At 35.2% G+C, this 14,164-nt stretch overlaps 1 protein-coding gene across 2 annotated transcripts in view; it reads right to left on the minus strand.

Annotated features, from left to right (window-relative positions):
- Positions 1–14,164, minus strand: part of LOC130896715 (calcium uniporter protein, mitochondrial) — a 183,023-nt gene that overhangs the window by 152,236 nt on the left and 16,623 nt on the right. For both annotated transcript variants that reach the window (XM_057804989.1, XM_057804988.1), the window contains exon 2: positions 7,195–7,354. In XM_057804989.1, coding sequence (XP_057660972.1) covers positions 7,195–7,354 — 160 coding nt within the window. The remainder of the gene's footprint in view (positions 1–7,194; positions 7,355–14,164) is intronic.

Raw genomic sequence — 14,164 nt, forward strand, 5'->3', positions numbered from 1 at the left:
CGATCCTCGTAATCCATATGATATACATATTTCCAATTTCCAAAGAAAAGTTCTCATTTTATACCTGAAGAGCCTCCAATACTAATAAAACAAGAATTACTTTGTGCTTGGGTTTGCATAAATTGGAAAAATAATCCCCGCAGTGAGTGATGCTTCCAACACGTAAGAGCACAATACATCCTCATTCACGACACGTTCTTCCCACGAAATATATTCTACGATAACACCTCGCATCAATTTTTTTATATCCTACATCAATCCCATTAACAAGGTGGAGGCAACGTAACAACCCGGTATTGTAATACGTGAATCTAAGCTCACGAAACATAAACTCGTTTTACATCGCAACATACACCTCTCGATTATCCTCTATTATCCCGAATTTCTCCAGACACTTTCCTTATCGTAGTCGTCTAAAGATAAATCAAATAAAAGCGAGCGAGTGTCGGACCCGAGATTTCCAACTTAATTTATACGAAAACGGGAAAATTTAAACCGACAAACCGAAAAAATAAGAAAAAAGGTGTTGGATGTTTGTCAGGAATTACTAATTTTTTAATCTGTGCTTCTTATTTCAACCCTGTGGGGGATAATACATCAAAATCTTCTCATAGATATAGTTCATACTAGCATTATAGGCGGCCAAGGATCGATGAGAACATAGTCCTTCAGATAGACCCACTTGACGTTACCAAATGCCGATGTCTTTTGAGAAGCCGATTGAGTGTTTTGACTTGAACCATTTTATATCATTAGGCAAGCTGTGAAGCTGTTTGAACTACACTCGTGTGAGTGCTGAACCCTCATAGATGACGTGGTCCACAGTTTCATCCCCCTCCATGCAAAAACGGCACATCGGATCGGACGTGATGCCCTTGGTGTGGAGGTGACGTCTTAGATGATCGCGTCCGGTTAAAAGTCCGGTAACTAATCAGATTTGGCGCCTATTTAGTTAGAGCAGTTCTGTTGTGTGAGATGCACTAGGCCCATCTATGTGAGCCTTCGCTTGTCTTTCGTCAGGTGTGTCTATCCATCTCTAACGAGCCCACCTTGCAAGCACACCGTCGAGAGACGCGATATCGGGCACTCAAACGAGCTGGATCTTGAAGCCGTCACTCGCCAGGTTTTTCTTGCACTCAAATCGTAGCCTAGAGCACAGCTTCTCGGCGGTTATGGCTTGTATGACAGCTCTACTATCTGAGCATATTGAGATTACCGTGTTCTTGTGCTGTCGATTGAGTATCGCGCGTCGGCATTCTTTCAGAGCGAATACCTCAGCTTGGTAGACGGTAGAGTGTTCCTCAAGCGAATAAGATTCTCTTATTTTGGGGTATCCTCAGCAGAAGCCTGCTCCGGCCAAACCATTCCTCCAGGTACTGCTCATTGATGGTTGCCTTATAGATATAATGTATGGAACCAGAAGTTGATTGAAATTTCCTTTTGTTGTAAACTTGGAACAACCTTTAGCACACAATAAGGTTTGAGCTATAATATACAATGGAGTTTTGGGGCACTGTTAAGTGCATGTCAGCTCTTTGACGTATGAGAATTAATGCCGTAACGTCGAGGATTAGCGCCTGATGGTTGCTTGGTTATGAATACATTTGTCAGCATTTTCATAACAACATAACCAAAGCAATTTAAAATTATTATTTTAATTGTTTATGTTTAATTGGTTTTTATGCTAAATAAGTTCAAATTTGGAAAGGACATTCCATATTATTAACATAGTTTTGAAACGGGTTTATTTTCACTTTTAAAACCATATGATACATACGATGTATTAATCAGCTGTTTATGAAATATTAGAATAGGCAAGGTCTCTTTAGATAGGATGCATCCTATTTTATTTACTTTTTTTATCTATGTTAAATATATATGTTGGTATAGTGAACAACATAAAATTTCCTTTAAATTTAATCTAGTTGAACTAAGTACATATAATAGAAACGTCAATAGACGATTAGGGATTCAAGAGTAGGCGGACAGTTAAAAAAAAACATTTGTTGATATGAAATAACACCTTTTTATATAGAGTGTGTTCATAAAGTAACGTAATTTACTAAATTTCGATTTCTGTAAGTTTAACAAAAAAATATTTAGAAAAAGTTTTTCCAACTAATTCAGTAATCTGCTTAAGTCAATTAGAAGAATATTTTTGAAGTGAAACTTTTTATAGGACACAATAGGAGTTGTAGCATTAAAGTTAACGCGTAGAGCTAACAAATCTGTTGAAATCCTTGTCTTTTTCTAATTACCATTTACTTAAGTAAAGTAAAAAGGCGGAAGAAGTTTACGAAGCTCCACACAAAGAGGAGACGCCAAGAATAGTCTCCGAGCATTGTTTATTGATGCTATCATAGCACTTATTGAAAGTTCATCAATATTTGTTGTGTATACAAGTCAAGCGATATGTTATTCATTCAATATAGAATTTAGATTCAATTTGCTTAATATTTCTAGCAAGCGTTAATTTGAATATTGTATTATGAAGATGATTAATCTAATGTTTTTTAAAATATATTATAAAACACACCGGTTAATTCCCAGACGATTCCAAAGCTCGGAAATATATTAGGGTTAGTACACTTTGTTGATTATTTTGCCACAAACAATGCTTCCCTGTTGAAAATCTAGAATGGAAATTGATGTATGGAATAAAAAAGTACATTCAAAAGCATTTTAGATTTCATTTTTGTTTGATTCAATCCACGAAATGTTATGAATGTAAGCTTGCTTTTTATTCTTTTTGTTCATCCCTATATCTGAACAATTATCTTCCCATGAATTGAGATACAATTCAATAAGGATTGCTGCTATAATATTATGAAACGCTTAAAATCGAAAAGCACAACTGGTCCAAAGGAAAGTTAAACAAGAAAATCGAATGCCGTCTATCTGACGCCAACTGTTTCTTCCCGGATAGAAACTAATAAGAAACTTGAGTATTTCTCTAATAACAAAATACGTGACAAAATACGGAGGCTATTCTGAAAGTAATAAACCTTAAGGAATTAAAAATAAATGGATTACAGAAAAAAATTATCTACATATGAAGCAGCGATTAAAGTTTTGTCTTTCTTGTTACTATACAGATGATCCTGTCTCTAGGATAAGCAAAGAACAGAAAAATAATTCAGGCTTGCTTAGTAAGTTCAATGCTACGAGGGTTGCTGCTTAAAATTGGAAATAGACAAATAAAAACTAATATTTATAATTGGATATGGTGCCATTATTTTTCAAAAGATTCTGCATTAGGATCAATACACTTTTTCTAGCGTTCGAATCAATTTTCGAAGTCTTTTTCCCATTCCGATTGAGGTACCTCCAAAACATGGATTTCAACGTATCAATCGCTTCTTCGGGTGTAGTAGAAAATCGTTGGAATCCCAGTTAATAACATAAAATATGCTGACGACACAGTCTTAATATAGAAGACCTTCAAAGAATTACAGAAAAGGTAAGAAGAGTCAGCGAGCAGTTTGAGCTACACATGAATTTAAATAAAACTAAATATATGCACTTCCCGAAAATACAAGATCCGAATGCACAGTTACAAATTGGAAATAACCACTTTGAAAGGGTGCAGAATACAAATATCTAGGTACATGTCCAGTTATTCCAAAAAAAGAGGCGACCATTTGCTTCGAATTGCTTCTGGCGCGAACAACTTCGGATGGATTTAGATTTAGATCTTATAGATTATAGACGTCTCTTGAAGACCGTGATTGAATGTTTTCAGCATTTTTTTTTACCAATCGTCACGAGTTTTTTTGAACGATTGTCATCAAATTGTGCGCCATGCAACGCGAACAAATCTTTTTGACAGACTCGACTGCATGCGAATGGAACTAATGCCCAAGTATGCTTCAATCTCACGATATGTTACATGACGATCTTGCAATATCAGTTTACGCACAGCATCGGTGTTTTCTGACACAACTGTCCATTTTGGATGACTTTAACGAAGTGCGACCACGATTGAATTCGGAAAACAAGCGAAAAATGGTGGCTCTAGAAGGTGCTTCATCATAAAAAGTCGGAGCGAGTTTATCGGCGCGATCAAGTATAAGTAAACAACTCAAATAACACTCGTATGACAACACGTTCTGATATGATTTTTTCATAATGTGAAGGAGACCGTTTTCAGAAATCATAATAATTTTGTTTAATAAAAATATCTCTCGCCGCGGTATACATGAAATATCGGAAATGGTTCTTTATTTGTTTTCCATTCAAATTATTAATTAGAAATTATGCTATTACGAATTGAAATACGAATTAAATTCCTAATGTACCAGGAATCAGGAATTAAACTTTCAATTCACTTTTACTATTGTTTATTGTGGGTCAATAAAAAGTCTAACATCAATAGGTGTGATATTTACCGATAATTCTGTGACGCACTTTACCTGTTGAAGTACAAGTGTGAATTTGTTGAAGCGTCAAATTTAATGTTATCTATAGGTCTGAATCTTTATAACATTTTCAAATTGAATTAATGCATAGAATACACAAGTCATTTCTCATTCAATTATCCCTATATTACGCGAGGTTCAATAAACCGCGGGCGAAGCCGCGACGGGTATCGCTAGTCAGTTATGAAAACAGATTCATAAGACGTATCAGCTTCCAAAACATATTCGTATAAAATTGTATTAAAATGTTGCCACTAGCTTTGGAAAAATAGTAAGAAATGTTTAATGTAAAACCAAACAAATCGGGATTCTCCCTTCATCACAAAAGTCCGCGATTTGTGATCTCAGTCACTCATAGAAACGCTGTGTTTGTAGCCAGTTGTTTATTCTTCGAAACAAGTGAAAATCACTTTACACTTGAATGAATACTGAGCAATTCTCAAGTATGGTTTGCCATTTGAGGTTAGGCATTCTCATGAAAAATAGAACTTTTTAAATCAATATTCCTCGGTGTTTGTTTTGAACTGTTTTGAACCAGATTTAACAACAGAGTTAAAAGTCTACCCCAAAAGACATTCACTAAAACCTCCCTTGTACGTTTGCAAATATTTTCTTATTTTTGGGGGTTCCATAAATGTCAAAGCTTTTGCATGATAGTAATCAACGGAAGGTTACCTATTTTCTGAATAGCCCTTGTATGTTTTGCGTACGGAGTTTAGTTTTTCTTATTTTTGCAACGAGCATCTTTATTTATACGTGTTAGTGTTGAGTTGACTAAAGTAATTTCAAAAAGTTTTTTGAAATATTATTAAAAATAATTCAAAATTGTGAGAAAAAATTATAATAAACAGCAACCACATTAGACCTTATGTGACCCTATTTACTTCAGGGATACCTCAAGGATCCCACTTCGACCCTTATTTAATATATACATTAACGATATATTCCAATTTTGTAAGTACAAAAAAAACTCGGATGATTTAAAAATAAATCAGCAATGTTGCAGTTTCTCAATTGATAAAAAATAAAGTTAAGTTTTCCAAAACAACCCTTTTCACAGCGACGCATCATCATCAATTTATTATTATGAGCTGCAACCTCATTAAGTTATTGTTACTATAAATTGTCTGTGTTTAGTATTTCTGTCAGTATTATAGATTCAACTTCAACCCCATTAATGTATCGTCTTCAATTATTTATTATTTAATGTGATTATAATTTATAATGACCAATTTTATAATTATTATATCTTATAAGATAAGAACTAATATATAAAGAAGCCTGTAAAACTAATACTGGGTTCATTCAATTTGATATTCGTCTAGACTTTCTTTTTCGGAATTTGAATAAATGCTATGCGACTATGCGATCATTTCTTCTAGAAAATAAAACATAGTTGGATTCCAATGTCCCCTTGGAAACCATCCAATTGGGAAGATATCACAGAAAATTTTTTTCTCCAGGGAAAATCCAATCAAATCAATTAATCTGAAGTCAGCTAAACAGTACAACATTATACTGAAAACAGATCCCATGTGCTATTTGCACTTTATAATAAAAAGGAACCGACCCTTTCTTGAAAAGGATCATTATTGGTGATGAAAAATATGTCCTATACAGTAACCTAGTTCGAAAAAGATCATAGAGCAAACACGATGAACTAGCACAAACCACATCGAAAGCTGAAAAACAACAAAAAAAGTTCATGCTGTCAGTATGGCGGGATAACAAAGGTTTTGTGTTTATTGAGCTGCTTCCAAGGAACCAAACGATGAATTCTGATGTTTACTATCAACACTTAATGGAACTGGATGAAGCAATCAAAGAAAAATCGGCCAAATCGGACCATGATAATGCAAGGTCTCACATATCTTTGACAACTCGTGCGAAACTATTGGAGCTTAGCTGGGAAGCGATCCACATCCCCAATATAGCCCTGATCTGACACCATCTGATTACCATTTATTTCGAAGTTTGCCGAATTCTTCCAATGGTCAAACTTTCATAAATGACGAGGACCTTCAATCGCACCTGGTTCAGTTTTTTGCTGATAAGTACCAGGAATTTTATGAGCACGGAATCATGAAGTATTTTTTTTCAAACCAAAATGATGATCCATCTATATGATAGAAAGTATCATTTAGATAGATTGGGCGTAAAATGAGATGGAAAGATGGTACAGAGTTTAAAGAAACTACGTTCAAAACTATGTGGGACCTAACAAATAAGTTGTTACAAGAAAAATACTATAAACTAATGGAAGTTATTATTGACCCATTCAAAAGTGTTGTATTTCAACAAGCGCGAGCTGCTGCTTCTATACAACGAAAACCGCAATTAGATCCTCGAGAAGGAAACAAAGTTCGGCATCATCAAGTTCCTCGTCTCCAAGCTTAAGGAGCACTTAGGTGGTAAACGCTTCGAAGGCGGCGATGAAGTCCGAGCGTACGTCAAACGCTTCCTCAATGAATTGGCAGGAGATTTCGTCGACTAGTAATACAAAGTCTGAAGCAATGTGTTCAAAATGTGGCAAAAAAATAGAAACTATGTTGAAAAATAATAATAATATATAATGATTTAACCGTCCTCGTAATCGTTATCGAATGAGATATTCTTCGAACAAACCTCTTGGCAACATCTGCAATCTTAAATTCGAAGCTTTTGTTACTTATATTTATATATTAATTTCATCAAGTTGCTGATATAATAATTAACTGTTTGAAATTGAATTGAGTCATGCGAAGCTGATTTATCAAAAGTATCTACTTTTACTTACCGTCTTCAGATTCGGAGTCACTGTCTATATCACTATCCGAGGAAGACGATGATGAAGAAGACGAACTCGATTGTTCTAATTCCGGTTTTTTGTTCGAATTTAACACTTCACTTGCCGAATAATGTGTCCTGAAATCTCGCACAGTTCGCACGTACACCGTCTGAAAAAAACGAAAAACGAAAATTGATTCGAACGCTTGAAAAAGTGTATTGATCTTAATGGAGAATATTTAGAAAAAAGAAATAGAACCACATCCAATTATGACTATTTAATTTTATTTGTCTATCTTAAAACTTAGGTGGCAACCCGCGATTATAATTTATGACGAGGTGTTTTCCAAGTTATCTATACGAAATTTTGTCTTTTATCTAACATTATATTTTTTAACCACTTATATTAGCGTTACCTGTATATAAGTTTATTTGTAAGCATCCTTTGGACTAAGAGCAAGTGGATTATTCAATAAAAATTCCGTTCTAAATAGGATTCGAACCTCCAGTCTCCGTGTTGGAAATTAAGCACTTGGATAACCGTACCAACTACACCGATATGGCTCGAGTCAAGTTTTGACGAGATGTAGGTATATAATAATATAGTTTAAAAAAAAAACTAAAAAACAGACTTTTAAAGCACATCAAACTGAAAATTTAAAAATAATTTGTAAAATAAGCTTAAAAATATCATGAATAAAAAATACTATTATTGTGAAAAAATCGTAGGGCCTTTCTTCCATATTTCTCGCACACCAAACGACCAACGCTTTTTTCAAAATAATTCGAAAAGCTCCTTTCACCATCTGACAAGGTAGCACGAGCATATTTGAAGTGACTTGAGTCTGAGAATTCTATAACAACATCAATTTTCCATTCGAAATATCATAAATTTTCTCAAGGGTTTTGAAAGCGCTGTGCTTTGCTTTCCAAAACTACTACGAGGATATATTGAAAAATTCTTAGCCTACTATAGAACCAAACAAAATTTAAATGTCAAAATATTATATTATTCATCATGTTCTCCTCTTAATTGGATACATTTATTACAGCAAACCTGCAACGTCTCTAGACCTTTAAAAAATAATGTTTCTTCTTGCTCTGCAAACCAGACCTCCACAGCTTTTATTACCTCCTCGTTGGAAGAAAATTTACGTCCTTTTAAAGGTTTTTTCAGTTAAGGAAAGAGGTTATAGTCGGACGGAGCGAAATCTGGTGAATAAGTTGGGTGTTCTAGTAATTCAAACCCTAATTCACGAATTTTTTGCATGTCAACATGAGATTTGTGTGCAGGGGCGTTGTCCTGCAAAAATAAAACACCTTTGGATAGCTTTCCGCGTCTTTTCACTTTAATTTTTTTCCCGTAGACTGGTCAATAATGTCGAATAGTAATCTCCAGTTATTGTTCTACCCTCAAATACGCATTATATTTTAATAGTGATGTTTAAAAGCTTTAGTCAGACGTTCTGAGAAATGAAAATAAAGGGAGAATTTATTGAAAAATAATCACAATTTTTTTATCTATGACCATACTTTCTATGGTAAGCTAGAATTCATGGACCGCACTACGTACTTGTAAATTCGATTATCTGACATTTCAATATCATAAATTCTTCCGATAAAACGGTAGCGTAAGAGTTTTTCATATAATTTTCCGAATTTAACATTCACACTTCCAGAGAACTGAAGCTACAACTTTCCAAATATATTCATACCTTTCCTTTTTTCCATCCGTACTCACAGTTTCTCAAACTCATGTAAATCAGTGAATTTATATCTTTGTGGTGGCTTTTGCGACAGACGAGTTCAGACACGAGGTCATCAGAAGATTAGATGGCTTTCATTTATGCAAATTAATTCAAGAAGTATCTACTTGGATACGGTGGTCATTGCCAGACAAAAGATTCATAAATTGAACTAAAGTATAATAAATGAACGGTGTTATATATTTACATGTACAGAAAGTAAAAACATATAGAATCAAAAAAGGGGCAATACGTCTTTTTATACTTCAGATATAGCAAAAAACTTAATGACTATAATTGGATCTATGAATCTATAACAAGAGCTCCTGTCTGACCGTCGCCATGTAGATTATTCTTGACCTGCCTTCACTAGATTATGTATAAAAAGACTGGTCGACAAAAAAATTTTTTTGTAGTAACACAAGAATGAATAGCATATTATGATAAAATGCGAAAATATGAAAAAAATAATTGTAACACGTAAGGTTTTTATGTTACATTTATAGAATCATATTGATAAATAAAATATTTAATATTTAATACAAAAATAATTTCATGTTTTTTAAATCGTATATATTTTTTGAGCCCTACTGATATTTCCTGCCTCATATCCTTCCAAAAGTCTCCGTAAATCTTCTGTCCACTGGCTACACTCTCCTAGATGCACTGATTCACTTTCTTTGGCTACTTTTTTGACAATATAAATTTTTTCTACTGAGAGACTTGGTAAATATCTTGTCCACTGGTTACTTACTCCCAGATGCACTGATTCACCTTCTCCAGCTCCTTTTTTTAATAATCTAGACATTTTATGCCTCATATCCTTCCAAAAGACTCAGTAAATTTTCTGTCCATTGGTTACATACTAGCAGATTCACTGATCCACTTTTTCCATGTACTTTTTTTAACAATCTAGACATTTTCTGCCTCTTATTCTTTCAAAATATTTGATAAATCTCTTTTCCATTGGTTATATATTCCCAAATCTTGTGATTCACAATCTCCACCTATTTTTTTGAACAAATAGATTATTTCTGGATAGTATCCTTCAAATACTTCTGTCCATTAATTATTTACTCCCAGATTCACTTTGTCCGGCTAGTTTTTTGAAAGATGTCTTAACGTTTCTTTCAAATGTCTATCATTTGATACGAAAATGGGATTCCAAAATTTTTCAACTAGTAACGTCTGGTTAGAGAAGCAATCCGTTGAGTTTTTTGTATCAAGAACAGTCCATCAATGATAACATTCTTAACAAGGGCTTTATTTATGTCAGCAGACTCTTCTTGATGTTTCCAAGTCCTTCGGAGTACGAAGACTTTATCTTTGAATAGAAGATCGATTCTAGTAATCCAAATTCACTAAGTATTGATCTTATCACTTAACATCACGTTTATTTTTTGTTTTTATATTATTTCTGTAGAATCTTCCGTGACAATCTATAGTTGAATAATATTTCTTCGAACTAAAAGAAAACAACATTGTAGATTTTATATTATCGCTTAGAGAGCCATTGGCAAGAGAGGCACTTATAAATTTTACATTTTCATCACTTAGTTTTCTCGTTTATGCACTTCCCTTATTTAATAGTGAGTTTATGTCGACGATATAAAGATGATGTTAATTCTATTTAAATACTTGAAAAATTGTTCCAATATAGGAATTATATTCATATTGTAATAAAACTCACCAAATTGAAAGTTTTAATTACTTTTGCATATTTGTAATCAATTATTGTGAATTATGGAGGGTTAGGAGAACCATCTCTGTGCTACAGAGAGTGTCCATCAAATTCTTAATTAATTAAGATTCAGCGTTATCTCACAGCTGTTTTTCTAGGTTATATTTACAAAATTATTTTGTACTATGTGAATAGTTTAGATTTTTTATACCAATACTTAATTAACGACTCTAATCATTTGAAATATAGAATTTTCTAACACTGCATACTTCACTCTATCTAAAATAACTAAGTTCATATGATTTCTCGTCCGATGGGAGCGCCATTCTGGTCAAATTTTGAATTATAATTTACCGTTTACAAGCGGACAGTTTTTAAGCTAAGCCCCCATATGAGATGGTCCTCCTTTCCCCCTACCCTCCATAATTGTGAATATTCGCAATTAATTTGTCATTGAGATATTATTTTTTAGTACCATAATATAATATATAATTAATAAACATGCCTCGCATTTATTAAAACAAAAACTTCATCATCTTCCAGCAATTTTCTTATTTGTGGCCCAATAAAAATACTTTCCTTTAATTTGGCATCACCATCTTTACAGGGTGAAGTTTTTCATCAATCGAAGTTTAAAGTGAAGAGGGGGGCAGAAGGAATTTTTTGGGATCTACAAGGGATATAAACTTAACATTTTGAAATCCCGGTTGAAACTCACTTCTTGCTTGCCAATTTTTTTTACATAGTGTTGATCTACTGCCATACCATTGGAATTGCAAATGCCATGCTTTTTTGCTTCCCATTCATCCACTGAACCAATGACACGCTACAACTAACACAGCAGCACGCGTGGGGGGCCCACTGCTTGTCTTGGTCTCCAATTAAAGTACCAAAATATTTGGAATAGGCTGTTTTCACATTTTCGGCAATTGGCCTAGCTTGCGATTTCACCATAAATTTCACAAATATAGCAAAATTTGTTAGGAGAAGTTTTGTAACTGCGGCGTGTTTCATTCGACATTTTCGTTTTTATAATCACTTTTTACACTATGAACAGAGAACCATTTACTATGAAACTCAACAGAATACTAATTATTAATGTTATTTTCATGTTTATTATTCTTTATTTACATATACTAATCGCCCCTTTCCTACCTGCTAATATAAACAGGGATAATTAAGCTATTGAAAAGTGGTACGTGTTAGGGCTTATAAATATTTTTTCTATTATTGGTCAGGTATTTCAATTTTAAAAATAATGGTCTCGCCTGTGTTACGAAAATCTTGTCGGCCAGTGTAATAGGTTAACAGATAACTGTATATACTACTAATCTAGTTTTGCACGTAGCCAGAATCACATAAAAAAACTTAAATTTAACATTTCCTAGCAGATTACTTCATGAACAGACTGTATATGGCAGTTTTAAGAAGGCCCAAGTTAATGCTAGTTTTACTTCCGTCTTTTTCCCCGTGATTTTGTGTCCCATATAGATAACGAGATTTCTGGTCTCTCATTTCCAGACTCACTTTATTCGATGCCTATTATACAAGGAAAGTGTGAAAAGTTTTCGATATTATCGAAGTGCAATTCATGAATATTAGCCATGGAGATAACTGAAATGGCTATCCTTTTCTATTTTTCAGAATACTGCTATGCACTTTAATACTTCTTACTCCTATTTGTGGCGTTCTCGTTGAGGATGTGTTCTCCATAGCCTCTAGAAGAGGCAAAGTAGTTTTCCGATTGAAAATGAATTGGACCCACTTGCTAAAGGCGTCTCTAATTGAGACACTACCGAGCCATACATTGGCAGGTACGTTAATTGATGGTTCCTTATACCAAGTGACATTCACTTCTTGTCTCTGATTGATGTTCTGCTGAGCTTGGAGCTTCTTCCTAAGCTCTTGGCAGTTTATTCCCACGGTGGAAATAAAGATGGCCCAGATGAAGTGGAGCCAAATCGTCAGTTCTAGCTGAATCGTCTTCCGATGAGTCCTACCATTCTTCCTCGACTTGTTTAGTAGATAAATCGACTCAGTCCTTGAACTTCACTTCCTGGTGCATGACGAGTCAGGTCTCATGATTTCCACATTTTCTTTTTGTACCTTCCTACAGCTATATGAAATCTTCGCATAACCATACCCAGTTGGGTGCTCCAGCTGGGAACGGCAATGTAGTTTTTGTAGAGACCCGCCAGGTTGTTGTGCGGCTTGTGAATTGGATCCACTTGCTAAAAATGTCTCTACTTAAGACACTGCCGAGCTGTAGATTGGCAGGTCCTTTACTAGATGATCTCTTCTTCCCTCTCTTTTCGTCTTCTTTTGATCCAGCTCTGAATAAATCTGCTGAATTCTGATATACCAAGTGGCATTCACTTCTTGTCTCAGACTGATGTTTTTCTGGGCTTGGAGCTTCTTTCTGAGCTCTTGGCAGTGTATCCCCAAGGTGGAAATAAGGATGGTCCTGAAGAGGTGGAGCGAAATATTCAGTTCCAGCTTGAATCGTCTTCCGATGAGTCCCACCAGTCTTCCTCGTCTTCTTCACTAGATAAATCGACTTACTACTTGAACTTCATTCTTGATCCATGACAAGTCAGGTCCCATGATCTCAACATTATCTTTTTGTATCTTCCTACGGCTATCTGAGGTCTTCGCGTTACCATAACCATTTGGGTGCTCCAGCTGGGAACGGCAATGTAATTTTTGTAGAGACCCGCCAGGCTATTGTGCGGCTTGTGAATTGGATCCTCTTGCTAAAAATATCTCTACTTGAGACACTGCCGAGCCGTGGATTGGCAGATCCTTTAATAGATGATCCTTTCTTCTCTCTATTACCGCCAGTTGTGTGCTCCAGTTGGCCCTGATGAAGTGGAACGAAATCTTCACTTCCAGATTGAATCGTCTTCCGATGAGTCCCACCATTCTTCCTCGTCTTGTCCACTAGATAAATTGACACATTATCTTCGTACCTCGGTCTGTCTGAAGTCTTCGCGTTACCATAGCCAGTTGGGTGCTCCAGTTGGCAACGGCAATGCTGTGCAATGCAATGTGTTGTGTGTCTTGTGGATGTACGCCGAGAAGTAGTGAGAGAGAAAACTGGTCCTGTTGTACTTGATACGGAATCATCTGCTCATCAGGTAGTAGTGCAGCAGCTTCGTTAGGTCGGGAGAAAGTTGAGACGCAGTAAATACGTGCAGGGCAGCACAGCGCAAGTGAAGGCATCTCGAGAAAACTGTGTGGCGCAGTTGCCTCCACATATTGCGACACAGTTTTTGTTACCAGTTCACTGCTGCTTTACGTGGATGTTGTTTCAATTTAATTTTCATATAGTTCAGGTCACTTGTATTATATAACACTGGGTGGTTTCACACTAGTTCAATCAATTTTTCTTCACGAGATTCCATTTTCTCTAAACACCTGTAAGCCACCGTGCGAGTGTACCGCAGTTTCTGTGTAGACATTCACGAGGGCCACATTGGCCACGTCCAACTCTGCTCTGCCTCTCAGTTCGTGTAGTCTCTTTAGACAAAAAGAGTTACAGAAACTGGATTCTA

The sequence above is a fragment of the Diorhabda carinulata genome, chromosome 7 (genome assembly GCF_026250575.1).
Source record: "Diorhabda carinulata isolate Delta chromosome 7, icDioCari1.1, whole genome shotgun sequence".
Taxonomy (NCBI): Eukaryota; Metazoa; Arthropoda; class Insecta; order Coleoptera; family Chrysomelidae; genus Diorhabda; species Diorhabda carinulata.